The 16,861-nt window shown below is 32.6% G+C and overlaps 1 protein-coding gene across 3 annotated transcripts in view; it reads right to left on the minus strand.

Annotated features, from left to right (window-relative positions):
• LOC105258326 (tRNA dimethylallyltransferase) overlaps positions 1–16,861 on the minus strand; it is a 77,622-nt gene that overhangs the window by 29,159 nt on the left and 31,602 nt on the right. For all 3 annotated transcript variants that reach the window (XM_011269533.3, XM_011269530.3, XM_011269532.3), the window contains one exon: positions 6,686–6,821. In XM_011269533.3, coding sequence (XP_011267835.1) covers positions 6,686–6,821 — 136 coding nt within the window. The remainder of the gene's footprint in view (positions 1–6,685; positions 6,822–16,861) is intronic.

The raw sequence follows: 16,861 nt of genomic DNA on the forward strand, positions 1-16,861 counted from the left end.
GACTGAGACGTAACTTGGGAGAATGAAGTTACACTTCCATAATTCTTCGCGGAGTGGAAAACAGAATTTTCGAAGTCATAAAACGTACATAACTTAGATCTTGTGACTGTTAAATGTATCTATAAATTTTCTCAAACAGTTCATCATATAAAAATATTTTAGATTTAATTATGTTATTAAGATTGACATAATTAATATTAACAAATTTGTAAATTAACTTACAAACATAATATAAGCATAATAAAATCTTATCGTAAAATTTATTTAATTCTATTTCATTTTAATATATATTAGAACTTTAATAAATGTAATAAATTTAGATTAATTACGTGCGTTACGCAAATAACCAAACTTTACCATAACTTTAGCTCATTTGTTTATCGTATCTGTTTTAATCATTATAATATATCACGTTTCTCTAATCTAGAAACTTCTACGAATATTTTAGAATAGTCGATTTTTCCTCGCATAAATAATTCAATAATAAATGCAAAATACACATATTATTGCAATAATAAAATGCAAATTTTTGTCTATGCATTTAAAGTCGTTAAGTGAATAAATATTGATTTAATATCAAGTGAGACATTTTGTTTAAACAAAATGAAGCTTATATGTTTGCAGCGATTGTGAACTTCGTCGCAAATCAGAAAAGAAATCATTTAAAAACTTAATGTGAAAACATCAATAACATGTGTGATAAACAAGTAGCTTTATTTTGCACGAGGAAAGTTCAGATATTGTAAATAATAATGTAATAAAAATATTTTTAATTATATTATTAATTAGTATTGACATAATTAAATATTAATAAATTTATAAATTAACTTGTATAAAACATGATGTGTAAACATAATAAAATCTTGTCGTAAGATATGTAGAGCTCTAATAAATTTAACAAATTTAAGCTGATTAAATGCATTAAGCAAAGAACAAAATTTTTACTCAATTGTTATCAATATTCATTATTTCTTTTAATCATCACAATGTGTATCTTTAATCTAGCTCTACTCTAAGCGTATACAGTTTTAAAACGAACGATTTTTCCTCTTACGTGATTCAATGTTTAACGAATACAAAATTACATATTATCGCAATAGTAAAATGCAATTTTGCGCTCTGTTTACAAATGAGGCCGTTAAATGATTGAATAAATATTAAGCGATATTGTTTAGATAAACTGAAGTACGTTTGCAATGGCCGTGAACTTTCCATAAAGGGAAACACAGGAAGGAAATCGTCGCTGACGCGAATAAAAACTTAATGCAAAAACATCATTAATGCGAATAATAGGCAAACAGTTATATTTTGAGCGAGTAAATGAAGCCGATACATTATACATATTATGTAATATAAGGATAAATTCCATTTTAAAAGGAAAGTCCAGAAATGAATTTTCTTAATGTTTGCATTTCACGTAATAAAAATATTAATTTTTTAAAGAAAAATAGTACATATCACATTTTATCATCCGATTAATTAATCAAATAATAGAATGTAATGCTAAACTATTTGGAAATATATAATGTGGATACATTTATACGTATTTCAATTGATTTATGCTAAAACTTTATGGAAATATTAGCTCAGATCTTCTAGATGCGTTCGCTTGTGCATATTTGAACATACGCTTACATACAATTGCACAACAATTAAAATCCGTCAAACTGCGAGCTGCAAGTGACTTCGCAATCTTTCCGATTTATTGCACGGCTAGAAAAGTCGCTTCGTATAAATTTTGCTCACGCCGATCTACCGCGTCCGGGACTTTCCCGGGACACTTCTCGCGATGGCTTTGTCTTCTTGGCAGTCGACAGAATTTAACACGGTCGGAATCGTATCCGTAAAGCATACCTGTCGTCATCGGAATTTTTCGCGATCCCGCCGCGCTTTCTCATCCGCAATGCGGACGAAATGCGGCATACCGTCGAATATTTATGGAGCATCGCTCTTGGCGGAAAATTGCTTAATATACTCGTCGGCTTTAACGGCTCATAAAATAAAATCCTCGTATTAACGATCTTGTGCAGGCCTATCTAGAGTCTATTAATCTATTAATATATCGATCTAAATGATGATCTTTGCAGAAAATCACAAGATAATTGATCCATTTAAAATTATTAAGCATATTCGATTTAAGTTTGTTATCACGAATCCTTTCTCAATTTTAATAAATTGCGATCAATACCCCGCATCTTAGAACTTTGAAACGATATTATATGTACAAGATATATGAGAAAGATCGAGTCAGAAGATAAACATACATTTACGTGCACTTAAATGTCCCATTGTATTAAACTTTATTAGTTTCTTTCTCTCTCTTGTCGGTGACTCGTCCAAAATAGAGTAAAAAACTCTCTACGCCCACAAACCCTGTTTGTAAAATAATCTAACTATTTTTACTTTCTGCTTCTGTCGCCAACAGAAAACTTTCATTGTAGAAATAGAAAAAACGCTCTCGGATATCTGGATGAAAAAGTGGCAAGGCATCCGAAAAGGATTTTGAAAAACGTGAAACATTTGGCATGATATATTGTAGTTTAATATGGGCGCTTCTGATATATTTAATTCTAAGATACTTAAATGTAAAAATAAAATTTTGTAAAAACTTAACGACGCCAAATTTATCGCGAAAGTAAAAGAGTGACACGTGAGACACAAGAGATACGTTTATTAATAATACCAAGAATGACCGCAACGACGAACATTGGGATGTCAGTTAATGACCGAGTGACATGACCATCGCTGTTGTTCCTAAATTATAACTAGTGATTCAAGACACAGAGAGATAATTTTGGCATAATGCTATTTATATGCTACTGCCAGATGTCTGTGAAATGAGATGATAAAGAGTTGATAAATGGTTTGTATAATATTTAAATATTGTCGGTGACAAAATGCGTGCTTTCAATCGTGTCTGCCATTATTTTGACATAAAAAGATCAACCACATAATAATACTATCTTTCGTAATTTATTTTGACAAATTTTCTCCCAAATATCTTTATCTATCGTTATTTTCATTTGTATTTTATTTTGCTTCCTCTTTTTTTATCGTGTCTCGTTTTATTTTACACATTTTTGCACGAGTATGTCTCAGAATCTAAACTTATCTTTTGGAATCATTGATCCTTTCGTAGTTTTGCAACTAATCTAGGCAATGAGACCCATGAGAGAGATTGCATAGGTGCACTTAATCAATCCATTCTATCAAAGGTGGCGGTTGCAACCGATAACGGGAAAAGCAAATCGTATCGCCTCTCACTCTCGAGTACCCATTGGAGAAGGGGCGGAAGTTCGATATACAATGTTGTATGCGCTCGTTGTAAGCGCACGTATATGCAAGTGGTTGCAAAGGATCGATGGAAAGGTAACCAGGAGGGGGTATTTGCACCACGGCAAAAAAATACGGCATTCCAATGCGGCTACTCGCGAAACGCAGTCAGTGAGCCATGCATGGAACAGCAATGTACAAACTACTACTTAAGTCTTTTTTACGCTTTTTTTCTTCTTTTTCAATAGATTCAATAAAAATATCACATCCTAAAGCACATAAGTGTATTATTGTTTATATTTTATTATCACATTATCAATTATTTAATAGACATTCTTTATATTTGAAAGATAATTATTGTAATATTTAATAATTATGACACTTAGATATTTTTTAAAAATAAAAAATTTACTCATATTTTAAATTAAATATAAATTGTACATGAAAAAGTATTTATTTTCATAAATCAATTTGAAATAGATCTCACCGAAAAAAATGTAAAATTCATTAAAAAATTAAATCAAAATGGAATGAAAATTGTAAAACAGCATTTTTAATGCGATTTATTATTTCACCAAAGACGTAATTATTTACTAATAATATATTTAATGACACTCGATATCGTATAAAATGTGCCATACGTATTCATAAATAACAGAGATATGATGAAGACATGTTACATCTAATAACTAGAAAATATTATTCAATGCGAAATAAAGCATAACTCCATTCATTTAAATTCACTACATTAAAGTCCGATATAGTGCATTCGATTGAGAATTATGGTGTGAACGGGACCTTACATCGCGCCGTTACTTAACGCTGTTAGGGAAAGTCTCGAGACCGCAGATTTGCGGTAAACGTAGGCTAAAGAAATTCTCAACCGGTGCAGCAGGCAAGGCCGAGGGATCGACTTCCGATTTCGAAATCAACCTAAGTATCCGATCGTTCGTTTCGTTTCGCGCAATATCTGGGATACGGTGGTTTTTAGCGAACGCGGTATTTGTGTCAGTCAGACTTGGCGATTCGAATGTCGGCGTTGAAATGGCCGGTGATATTAGCATACGCCGGCTTCGCTTTTACTTTTACGAGTCTCGCTCGAACGTCAGACGAAGGTTAATCAATTCGCGTATTAATTAAGACCCGGACCCTCCGTGTTGTGTAAGTGTGTCTGTAATTTTGGTAGTTCAACTGCGAAATGAAAACGTCCTTCTTACGAAAATGCTTCGTTTTTTAGATTACATAAAGTTGAATTTGTGATCGCGAAACAGAAGTAAATGCATGAAGATTATGTGAAGATTCTCTTACTTAGTTGATCAAGAATACTTATAAAACAATAATTAATCAAAGCTCGATAATTAATAAAAATTCAATTATATTATTTTATATATATATATATATATATATATATATATATATAAAAACATTTATATATATGTTAACATTTATATTTGTAAATAATACAAAAATTTATATTTATCTTGACATTTGCAAACATATAAAAATTTAATATTTAGCATATTTAAAATTTAATATGATAAGTTTCTACATCATAACAATTATAATTCATTTATTCAATTTTTCATAATGTCTCGAATCCATTAAACTCGTATATTGTCTTCGTGTTTAATATAATGTTATTAAGAATATATTCTTATTTAAAAAGTAATCATCTTTTAATTAATAAAAAATAACGACTTATTAATTATTCAATTTTTTATGTTTTGCATAAATATAAAAATAAAATATACTACAAAACGAAGTAATAAGCTTACATGCTTATAATGTTTATGTTAATCTATGCGCACGTAAGAATTAAGAAGTAGAGTCATATTTTACCTAAGTTCATACAACACACTATCGATAATACTTTCAAAAAAAATCAAGATTTCGCCCACTTGCGTGATTATTTTTAAAATTGATATTTACTATCACAAAGTATCTCTTAAATTGTTTTTCTGTTTACGAGCGAGTCGGTGTAGCAGAACGACGTAGATCAATTAATAACATGGAAAACGCTACTGGTAAAATAATAGTTTTCGTGACAGTGTAGCTGTCAATCGGCACTTCCGCTGCTACTTCTAAATTACACATCAATAAATATACCTGATAAAATAACGCGTTGCCTAGAATGTAAGTTTCTGTCCGTTTTTGTCCTGAATCCGTCCATATAACGTGATTACATATTAAATCCGATAAATTTGCAAGATATGCAATCAATGCGACCACCTCGTGATCTATAATTTATGTCCCTTCGAAATATGTCATTCAAAACACATATTTAACGCATACATTCGTGTTGTTAAACGATATTATTTTTTAACAACGTTTAATCCTGATATGGCTTAAAATAGGATAAGTTAGACTAGCTCGGTCATATAATGCTTTCTGCGATTTTTGCCGCAAGAAAGCTTGGGCAATGATTTCTTCCAAGAACGATAGATCGAATAAAATATCTCTGCAGCGTTGAAAGTAGCACTATCGATTATCTCGACTTATCGTAGGCAACGATAAACCAGACCGAGCAACACTCGAAGGCGATAAACTTTATCGTTTATCAAGAAAAACGAAGAGCACTGAGAACGCGCGATATAATTATTTCTCAGTTCAGATTTACAATCGAAAACGAACAAACATCAGTCCGTCTCGTTCATCTCGCCTTCGTAAATTAATCCAAAGAGAAGCTCGCAAAATCGCCGCGGGAATGAACCGAGAAAAAAATATACATCGCATCGAATATAATTTTTAGCGATTAACGTTAAACGCGATATTTACACGATTCCCGCACGTTCTCATGTGAACGACGATAATTCCCGTCCTTCGGATTTTTCTATCGCACTCGTAAAGTGATATTTATGAATATTTATCACGGCATACCGAACATGGCGCAGTCAAATCGATGCTTCTAGGACGTCGATAAAACGAACCCCAAGACACATTGAACACAATAAACTTTAACTGCACGATAGTACTCTATAATCAATAGTATAACCGTCTTTTTTGCTAAAATCAATGATCGGAGTCGAGTAATTTATCCACAATTTGTTTTATCCGAGATTACGTTTTTTCGTAACATATTTCTAAAAATAAGAATTTTAACATGTAAAATTTGCAAAATTGTAGAAAATGATAGATTTTTACCATGAGCTTCGTTCCAAGCGTTCACATTATCGTGAGATTTTCGCTTAAGAGAAAAATAGATCGAAAACCAATAAATATACTGACAGAGACAGACTGTGGAAAGTAATGTTCTGGGAAACGCGATGGTAAATTCAAACAGAAAATAGTTCCGTCGTTATTTTGGTAATACATCATATGGTCTGTCTGTGACAATAGGACAGTGATATCGATTTCACCGATATATATGAGAGCTAATGTATCAAAAGAACATGGCCACGTGCACCGAACGTACCTTATTGCAGCGCAGCCAGAGAATAATAGAATTTGGATATCTAAGGGGTCCTCCTAATCCGCAGCCACCGGCGGTGCGTTGGGCTTTCAGAAGCTCGGAATGTGTTTTTCCGTGTTGATGGAAGACTTCCAGAGATCTGTAAACAAAAATTCAATTAAATTTCAATTTCGTTTTTAAGAATCTTAATCCTACACAATCTGACTTATCTTTTCTATAAAATTACAATTGTATGTATAAGATTACATTTAAATCCCTTGCAATCCCCTATAATTGAATAATACAATGTCAGTCACATGATATGCTCATTTTGAGAAACTTTTTTCACAGCCTGAAGAAGCGTCAAGAAAAATATTAAATTCTTGATGTCAAACAAATTATGATATAAAAACTAATATATAACAAAATTTTATCAGATTTATATTATTATTTAATATTTAATAAGAATTATACATACACATGTACTGTCGATTTATTAATCTTAAAAATATATTCGCTATCACTGACGAATACAAAGATAAATAAATCACGGGAATTATGTGATAAAAGAACACATGTTATTTATATTTGCATCAATATTATTACATCAATATAAATGCATATGTTATATAAATACAATACATCATATTCAAGAGCGACCGACTTGGTCTCGTAATCCTGTAAACTAGTCAACCATAGAAATGCATGTCTCTTTAATCGTTTTTAAATATCTAGTATACTAAATTCTCGATTTAAAACTCGATGTTACTTTGATCAACATATCAAGATTTGAAGATTTTTTTTTACGAAATCGGCAAATGTCTCGATGTCCTTCGACTGATTATAGTTAAATATACATATTCAAAATCAAAATTTTGTATCATGCGACAAATCATAAACATTTCATTTGAAGATCATCTGTCGTGAATTATCGCGAATCGTTGCATCTCGCGTGACAGCGCCAACTGAATTATTAAAGACTCATTCAATCAAAAATACCGGGAATAATAGTACTTTGACTTTGTAATTAGCGAACGTTAATTACACACTTTATCAGGTACTTATTCATCGTATTCTTATCTTGATACTTAAAATATCCAATTAAATTGGCAATAAATAATGCCTCGCATGAAGCAGATTTAAAAGTTATCGTGTTTTAATAAATATCAAAGTATCCTGTTCAAAACAAATTAATTATGAATTGCCATTTAAATCGCAATTTAAATCTCGATGATGTTGCGTGTTTTACTCGTTACGATCAGGCTCAAATATTTATCTGTGAAAAGAGCAAAAAGTAGATAGTGTGAGTGAATGAGAACGGACACATGTGACAAAAGATGACAAATTTCTGACAAATGTGACCACGTATATAAATAGGTGTTGATACGGTGATAGTAGAAACAAAAGTCTCTTTATAAGCCTGCGGTAAAAGCTATCTCCAAAATTAACGAGCATTTCGACTGCTCCGACTGCTCGATCGGCGACGAGAGTTGCCTAATTTCGTGACTAGGTCGTCGTCGTCGTCGTCGTCGTCGTTGTCGTCATCATCATCGCCGAGAAACGGATCCCGGGAGAGGATCTAAAAGTTGACTTCAACTCGGACGAACTTGTCGACGACGTCGCGTCTGAGCATCGCTTTCTATTTCCGTGACGCGGTCATCAGCGTTCTAAGCGAGTCCGAAAAGGAGGGGAGAGACAAAAAAAAGGAAAAAAAAGATGAAAATTAGACGCCCCGGTACATCGCTCTGTAAAGAAAACTGTGTCGCGAGAAAGAGAGAGAACGAGGTAAACGACCCGAATGTCTCTGGCAATCGGATAAAATTTATTAACCTAGGTTAGGCTATAGAGCTAAGATACCAATACTACGGACACGAAAATAGATGTTTATAGAGAGTATAGTATAATTAGCAGTATAGTATAATTATAGCATAATTTTTTCATCGTAATAAATAATGTTAATTAATATTAGTATTAAGTGCAATATTATTATACGAATAATTTTCAAATAATTTTCTTTCATCAGAGATTTATAAAAATTCATCGCTTTTAAAAAATAATTGCATTGCCTTTTAATCTGGTTTTTATTTAAAAAAAAACATTTGACTTGTATATACAGTTAATTTTATATGTATTTTTAAATTGATTCTTGAAAGCGAATCTTGATGGCAAAAATTTGTTGAAAATATTCGAGAATCACTTTCAGTGCAATCTCCATTGCAGAAATATATATACTTTCCTACGAGAAGAGATAACTCTCCAATAAATATGCAGTTTATTAAGGAACTTTCGTGAAATATATATACAGTTAAGAAACTATACATCTATATATATGTGTAAAGGAACGACATCGTTAAAAATCTTCTCGTAGTTTTCCTCTGTAAAACAATTTAAACTTGTTCAGCAACTTCTCTAGCTAGAGAAGTGTTTCACGGCTCGTATATCTTAGACGCTCAACTTTAGTAAGCAGGTTTGCTGAAGAATTTCAACGTAACACGAGTTAAAGCAACGTGTTAAGAAGCCACGCACGTGAATAGCGGCGATATAGTCGTTTTCGAGTCACATTGTTGGCTTCTCTCACAAAGCATTATGAAAATGCGCAATGGACGCACAATGCATCGCTATGCAAGTGACACTTCATGTTGCATTTTTGATAAATGATGATCGGTAGGCGAAATCCGATCGCTCGCGGGAATCTGTCATCGATGAAAAAAATGGAGAAACGGGAATCGGATTTTACTTTTTATAATATTTATAATGCTGATGAAGCTTCTCTCTCTGTCAATTTTAAATCGAATGAATTATATATAGCAAATGAAGTCTTCGTTTTCGATATATTTATTTAGATACATCTAAAGTATTTCTCTTTTACCGCGAAAAAATAAAATATAAATATAAATATAAAGAGATAAATGGCACGTGATTCTTGTTAATATTTCAAAAAAATATTTTTAAAACCTGATGGAATATATTCTCTCAAATATTGCGAATGTATAAAATATAGAATGTATAAAATATGAATCGTTACAACCGATAACATCATATTTGTACAAGCAATACAATATACAAAATAAAAATATATAAACCTATTTTTTTGCTAATTTAAAATTTTAAAGAATACACATGTGATACACACATAATGAAACATATTTGATAGACGTACGAATTCGAAACTCGTATGTGTTAATGCTGTTCTTGGAACTTATACAAAGAATGACTGCCCCTTCTCTCTCGCAATCGAAGTCCTAAATGCTTAAACATCCATTATAATATTCTGACGATAATTAATCCGAAGCCGTCACACGATTATTAGGTCAGAGCCCACTCACCCATTTATCAGCACGGGCCAATGTCACGTCTGACGGTTGACGTTTGTAAAGTAACCATCGTCACAGCTCAAACGAAGTCGCACAATTTTCTTGTCATCAATAATCGGTATTACGACATGGAACGGCTTTTCACATCATCAGAAATCGAATCAGATCACGAATCGTAAATATTCTTCAACGGATGTAATTCACAATAATTCACAATAATTAAGATGCTTTGAAACACTCTTTCATTATATAAAATGACACGTCGAGATATAACACTATTATTTTTAAATTATCGAATATAATTGACTTCATATCTTTTTAAAATTAACTGATATTGGGAAATGATATATAATTTAATAATGTAGTACATGAATATAATGTGTATAAAATACAGAATTATCATAACATGGAATAAATGACAAGCTTGAAGAGCAAAAAGACAGTTCACAGATTCTTATTAGGTCATGCAAAAACCACTGTAAATATAACTGACATGGATATGGATTATTTAAATGTTTTGCACTTTAAAATTTGCTTTTTTAAGATTTCTAAAATATTCACCAGAGCACTATTAAAATGGAAATTTCTGAAAATCATATTTCAAAATTAAAAAATGTATTTAGGAGCTATAGTATATAGAAGAAATAGTAAATTTCGTTAATAATTTAACCTCTTTCCGATTATCCTTCTTGAAAATTTATTTGTCAATATATATTGTGTCAATATATATATTGTCAATATACATTGTTTTAGGCGATTATAATTATTATATAGTATCAATTCTCCGATATCTACGTTGGTCAAATCTCTCGCGATTACGATACTACAACTTTCGATTCAATTATTTGTCATAGCTATACTAAAGTCGCTGAAACGAAAAGCTGCGGAACAGACTCCGGGAATCGTTTTGTAGGTCGTGCGGAACACTTCGTGTTTCTCAAAGATATACCTTTGCCAAATATTATATTTCGTACGCAGACATTGAGGAGAAACGCGAAAGCTCCGATAATTCATGCGTCGTATTATCGAGGCGAATCCAGACTTAATCTGGACGAGGAGATCAACGAAGAGCCGCTCGAGTAAAGATAGAATTTGATGAGGTCGTCATTAAGTGATCTCGGTTTTAATTAAGTCGGTTCACATTACGAAACGTGGCGTAGATACCGATATCGTCACGTCCATAACTTTATCATTGAAATTCTGGATCGCGCTGGTCCAGACTTCTCATAAAAAAATTGTACGTCGAAAAACACAGAAAGCGCTGCCGCATTAAACTTGAAACAAGATAATTAAATAAAAACAGGCTAAATTTGTATACTCGATTCGCTGAAAAGTCATTTTGATAATAAGATACAGGTTGTCCGCATGAAAGAGGCCACAGTAAAAAAAAACCGAAATGAGTATCCACGATCCGATTCCGATCCGTATCTCGCGGCTTCGATTCGCCATTTCTTACTAGTTCTCCCACTTTTCTTCAGAACCGCAAATCGTCCGGTATCGATTGTGCAATTTCTTACGCGGCGCGTAATCGACTGGAATTGGAAAAGACGTCGGATGGCGAATGGAAAAGACGACTTTCTCCCAAGAATCAATCTTAAGATACCTCGGCGTGATTTCACACTCGGAGATTATATTTTATATTTTTAGAAAACTGTCAATTTCAATTGTACCAACTAAAATGCTTGTTTAAATTAAATTACAATAAGACAAAAATGCTTTTTTCGAACAAGCATAATTTAATTATCTAAGAAGAGTTAAGAAAAAGAATTAATAATTCAAGTTTTATTCATGTCGTTCTTTCGCTACAGTTTCTTTCATCCGAGTCTTTTTTGTCAAATAAATCAAAGTGTATCGCTTAAATTATTAATATATTATAAATATAATTATAGATATAAAAATGATTGGTATTATAACCCATATACGAAATAATTCCAAATAAAACTTATTAATATAATATTATAAATATAAATTCGCTACAGCACCTTTGACGCATCCGAGTTATTCGCAAGGTGTTCAGTACTCGAAGAAAAGAACGGTCGATTCAATTCTAGAGCTATCGAGGATACTCTTATTCACTTGTCTGAAACAATATTCCCGAGTCGTCTGTCACCTATCCTTCACATTACAATGTGTGCCACCGACGACAATTCTCTCGATCGCCCCAGCACGTCCCAATTTCCGATAGCGACTCGCGCGAATATACATACGCGTTATACATACTTCGCAACACGTTGTATTTGGGACGATGCGGAATGGGGTCAGCGTTAAATCTAGCGATAGGTACACACCGAATGCGAGGCGATTCGTTACGTCGTACTTTCCCCTGCGCGTTAGATCTCTCGATTCGCCAACATCGTCGTGCTCGCCGCCATTGCCGCCGCATAAAGCGAAATATGCAAGGAGAACGTACGTGTACATACGCCGGCCGCAGAGATAATACGAGATTAGGATTTTACGAGCGGTTCCGCGCGGCAAAAGGCCACTTTCCCCACTCGCGTTTTCGTTCGTAGGCGAGTAAACTCGTTGCCATAAATCGTACCGCGACGGGATATAGACTCCAGGGCGATACAACATGTGGCAGATAACGTGATATTCCCATTACTATACTAGAATCGTCAACTACGATTTCTCTACTCACTGTGATAACTAAATTTTAACGTCGGTGATAAGATCCGATAAGTGGGAGTGTCAGAAAAGGGGATATATTCTCTTTGAGAATTAATATCCGCTGCTTATAGCAATTACATTTATTACACTTGGTGTAATCATTCTTTCATATTACACAAGTCGATGACAAGAAGAGAAATTATGTTCTCGATACGATTACGATCGATAATATTAAGTAGCATCGATAAAAAGTAATTGCGTTTTCATCTGCAAGATTTATTAATGCTCTCTTATCACAATAATGCGTAATTTTATAATTTTGTATTGTACCTATAACATTTTGTTTTTATTGCATAAATAAATAAAATGAAAAATTAGAAATTAAAAGTGAATAAAAAATTAATGATAAATAGTTGATAAAAAGTTCCAAATAAAAAATTATTGCAATCTTAAACTTTCTCAAAAAGTTAGGGTTTCATATTTTAATTGAAAGAAAAAGGGAGATGTATTGTCAAAGGGATATTAATCATTTATTGTAAAATTTTAATTTTTTTTCTACGGTTAACTGATGGAATATTTCGTGTACGTGACTTCTGACAGAACAGATTTGAAAGATCAATGCCCTGAAGATTTGCTCCTTGTGAAAATTACAATAGCACACAATGAAATTAGCATCCTTTTCTCTACTCGTGAAGTACTTGCAGTTAAAATTCGCAGTGCGAAGAGAAAAACTTAATTTTCAAACATTTTACATCTTATATCGCAGCTAACGTTCCAGTTATCAATAATTACGATGCAGGCATTATCCTAGCGACGATGAAGATCTCGTGTGAAAATCTATGTAAAAAAAAATTTTTTTAATTTTATTGCAGCGATCATTTCGGTTTCTTCCCCTCTTTCCTCTCCATATTCGGAAATAAGATATTTTTATTACAGATATATAATTATACAAACATTAAATTTTACGTTTAATTTTTCAGCTTAATGGTTAAATTAATAAACTGATTTTGTAATTAATTAAATAATAAATTCACTATCATAGACATTTATAAAAGTGCAGAAAAATAATTATACGCCGTTATTGAATGTCCTTTTCAGGACTAAAGAAATGTAGGCACAAGTGGAAATTATCTTTATTGAAATTGGATCGCTTTATACTCCCATAAGGCAACCGTATAATGGCATTTTGCTTTCTATGGCGTATTCCGCCGAAGAAAAAAGCTCTCGTCGAGATACTTCATTCCAAGTGGCAATGACAGAAGTACTTGCTTGGCCAAGGTTGTAGCCAAGACTAGAAAGAGAAAGAAAGGTGGAGACTCGTGGGTAAAATCTATCTCTCGTCGGAGAGTGGTTCTGGAGGATTGCCAAAAAGGAGAGCGCGGACAGACCTTAGTCATCCCGCAGGAGTCTCGACGAATTCAAGTAGTAGGAAGCGCAAAGAGGAACGGCAAAGGCGGGACCGACGCGACCGCCGTCATCTAATAAAAGACAAGCGTAACGTAATTCCACCCGCGCTCCAATAATAGTGCCGTCGTTTAACGGCGCTTCCGTCGTCGACACGTTCCCTTGCCGACACCCTGGACTATTCTCATCGTCGAGGGCGCACGATTATTCGGGAGCCCGAACGAGCCGCGAATGTCGCAGTGAGAAAAGAGGAAAATTTCGAGAGAATTGGATGTAGCGCAATTGAAATCGCGAGAACAAACGAGATGATTATTCGCTTGTACCATCTTACTTCGTCAAATTGATTTAGATTATCTCACAATTTCCTGTGTATTTTGATGAATTAATGACATTTTTAAAGATTTGAGAAATATTAATAATCGACGTGTCGAATAAAATAATATTTCCGCGAAGTCTTTGTGTAAAAGATGTAATGTTGATAAAAATGAGACAAAAATTAGAAAATCAAAATAACATGTTTCTCACATACAAAAATTCTGTAAAAGAGAATCCTTCTAACATCAATTAATAATATTTTTCATGTCGTTAAAAAATTTACTTGAAAAATGCATCTTATTTATTATATTAAAATACGCAAGAATTTCCGAGACATCATATTTGTTCGAAAATTCTCTCGTATTTTAATATAATCAATTTACGATTCAAATTTTTTTTCTAGCTTTTCAGAGTCATGAATTTTGAAAAGGATTATATATCACTTGGCCATCAACTTTCAAAACGTCATGGAATTTTTTAATCGATGAATGCGCGCGCGCGCTCCAAGTGGTACAAGTTACTTCCAATCATTATCATCGACGACCGGCAATTCGTAATCAAACAAAGTATAGGTCACCTGTTCATATTTAGGTCTTGACGCTAATAAACGTTCAGGTTCAGGTTCAGGTTAGCGCGCGAGACCTCGGTCTCTTGCTTTTTCCTCGAGGTAGGTCGATATATTACGTCCACTTAGAAAACACCGTTGGTGTGAACATAAATGTTTAGCGTTCTTTTACGTAACGGCACGAAGAGAGACGAAAAGGAGACGGTGGGAATATCGAAGGAAGAGTTATCGGACACAACTCGGATTCGTAACTTATGTTCAAACTCAGGTCGAGATACGGAGCGTAGGAAATCGTCCAATTAAATACAATAGTAAAATATATAACATTTTTTAACATCAGTACGAGATAATAAAATACATTTAATAAGCTGTGTGACGTGCATTATCGCGTACGCGGCGATTGAATCGATCGGCAATAAGTTCGTTACCCTATTACAGTTAAGAATAAAGGTAAACGTAATAAAGATAAAATAACGGGGGATGATGTAAAAATATGAAGACGAAAAGTATCGATCGATAAAATTTTATCAACGGTTATGTGAACAAATCGTCGTTCGACGTTGATCATTTTTATCTGAAAATATGATTATCGTGTTATTTATTTCAAAAATAATGTAAAAATTTGATGATCTCATACCGCGTTAATTTATATTGGCATCGCATAAATCATAGTAGACATTTTCAAAAGCAAATTTATTTATTTATGGAGAGATAAAAAATAAATATCGTGAAAGTTTTTGAAATATTTTATAAAAAAGCTTGAATAATTTATTGCTGCGTCACCGAAAAGGAAATTTGTATCAAATAATTTGACAGAGAGAAAAAGACGAAATTATATTCACTGAAAAGACGAAAAATTATTCACTGAATAACAATACGCAACTTGTCATTTGACTACAAGGTTAAATAGAACGGATAAATTTCCTACACATTATTATCTATCAACTTAACAAGCAAATTTACTCGGTTGTTTTATAAATTACGCTTGAATGGCATATAAATACCGTCATATAAAGAGATAAACATGATTAATGGATATATATGAATGTTCATATATTTCCTCGGGAATACTCTTAAAGCAAAATGATATTATTCGCTATGTAATAATATTTTACATGAATGCGAAAAGTTTTTTTGCAATTTTTTGTTTATATTCGATTTTTAATGCATGTTAATCTGCTAAAAATCTAAATATTTGCACGATAAATACGAAAGATTTATAATAGGCGAAAAAGAATACTAAATTCCATTTACGACATGAATAATTTACAGCCTAGGCAATCTAATGATTTAAATATTCCACAAGATGTTAAATGGTGGAAGCTGTCATTTTAATTTCATCTCTCCCAAACCATTTGAAGTAAAAATAGAATGATAATGCAACATAATTACATAATTGTTGCATCAATAAAAGCAGAAACTATTGCGATAAATTCCAATGAACCAGGAATAGAATGTGTATTAGCTAATTGGAATTATTTGAATTATTGGAATTATTTCACTGAAGTTACTCGGCAGTCCAGTGTTTGTGGGTCAATCGCAGAGTACAGAATTGCTATGCATGCTTACACACGTTAATTAACAACGTTAAACGACTACCGAAAAAGCTTATTTAATAAAGAGCTAACGCAACTTATAATGAGCATACGATCTTAAATTCATGACGGCATACACAGGCACTCGCCGTTATTATTCTAAAATATCTTGCATTTATAAAGTCGATAATGCTCAAATCGTGATCAGAAACTTAGATGAGTTTAAATAAAATCTTGGCCATTTAGAGCTATATAAGGTAATTTCCAATAATTTTCTTTATGACATTTTAATATGTATCTCTCGTATAAGAGTATTTTATTATTATAATCCTGTTAAATATTTAAGTCACTGAAATATTCGCTGAATTACATGAATCCTTCATCAGAAGTTGATCGATAATATTATAGTATTTATATCATATATTTTATACTATATTTCATACTACTTCTTGCAATTATA

The sequence above is a fragment of the Camponotus floridanus genome, unplaced genomic scaffold (assembly GCF_003227725.1).
Source record: "Camponotus floridanus strain SB8 unplaced genomic scaffold, Cflo_v7.5 scaffold2, whole genome shotgun sequence".
In the NCBI taxonomy this organism is placed as follows: Eukaryota; Metazoa; Arthropoda; class Insecta; order Hymenoptera; family Formicidae; genus Camponotus; species Camponotus floridanus.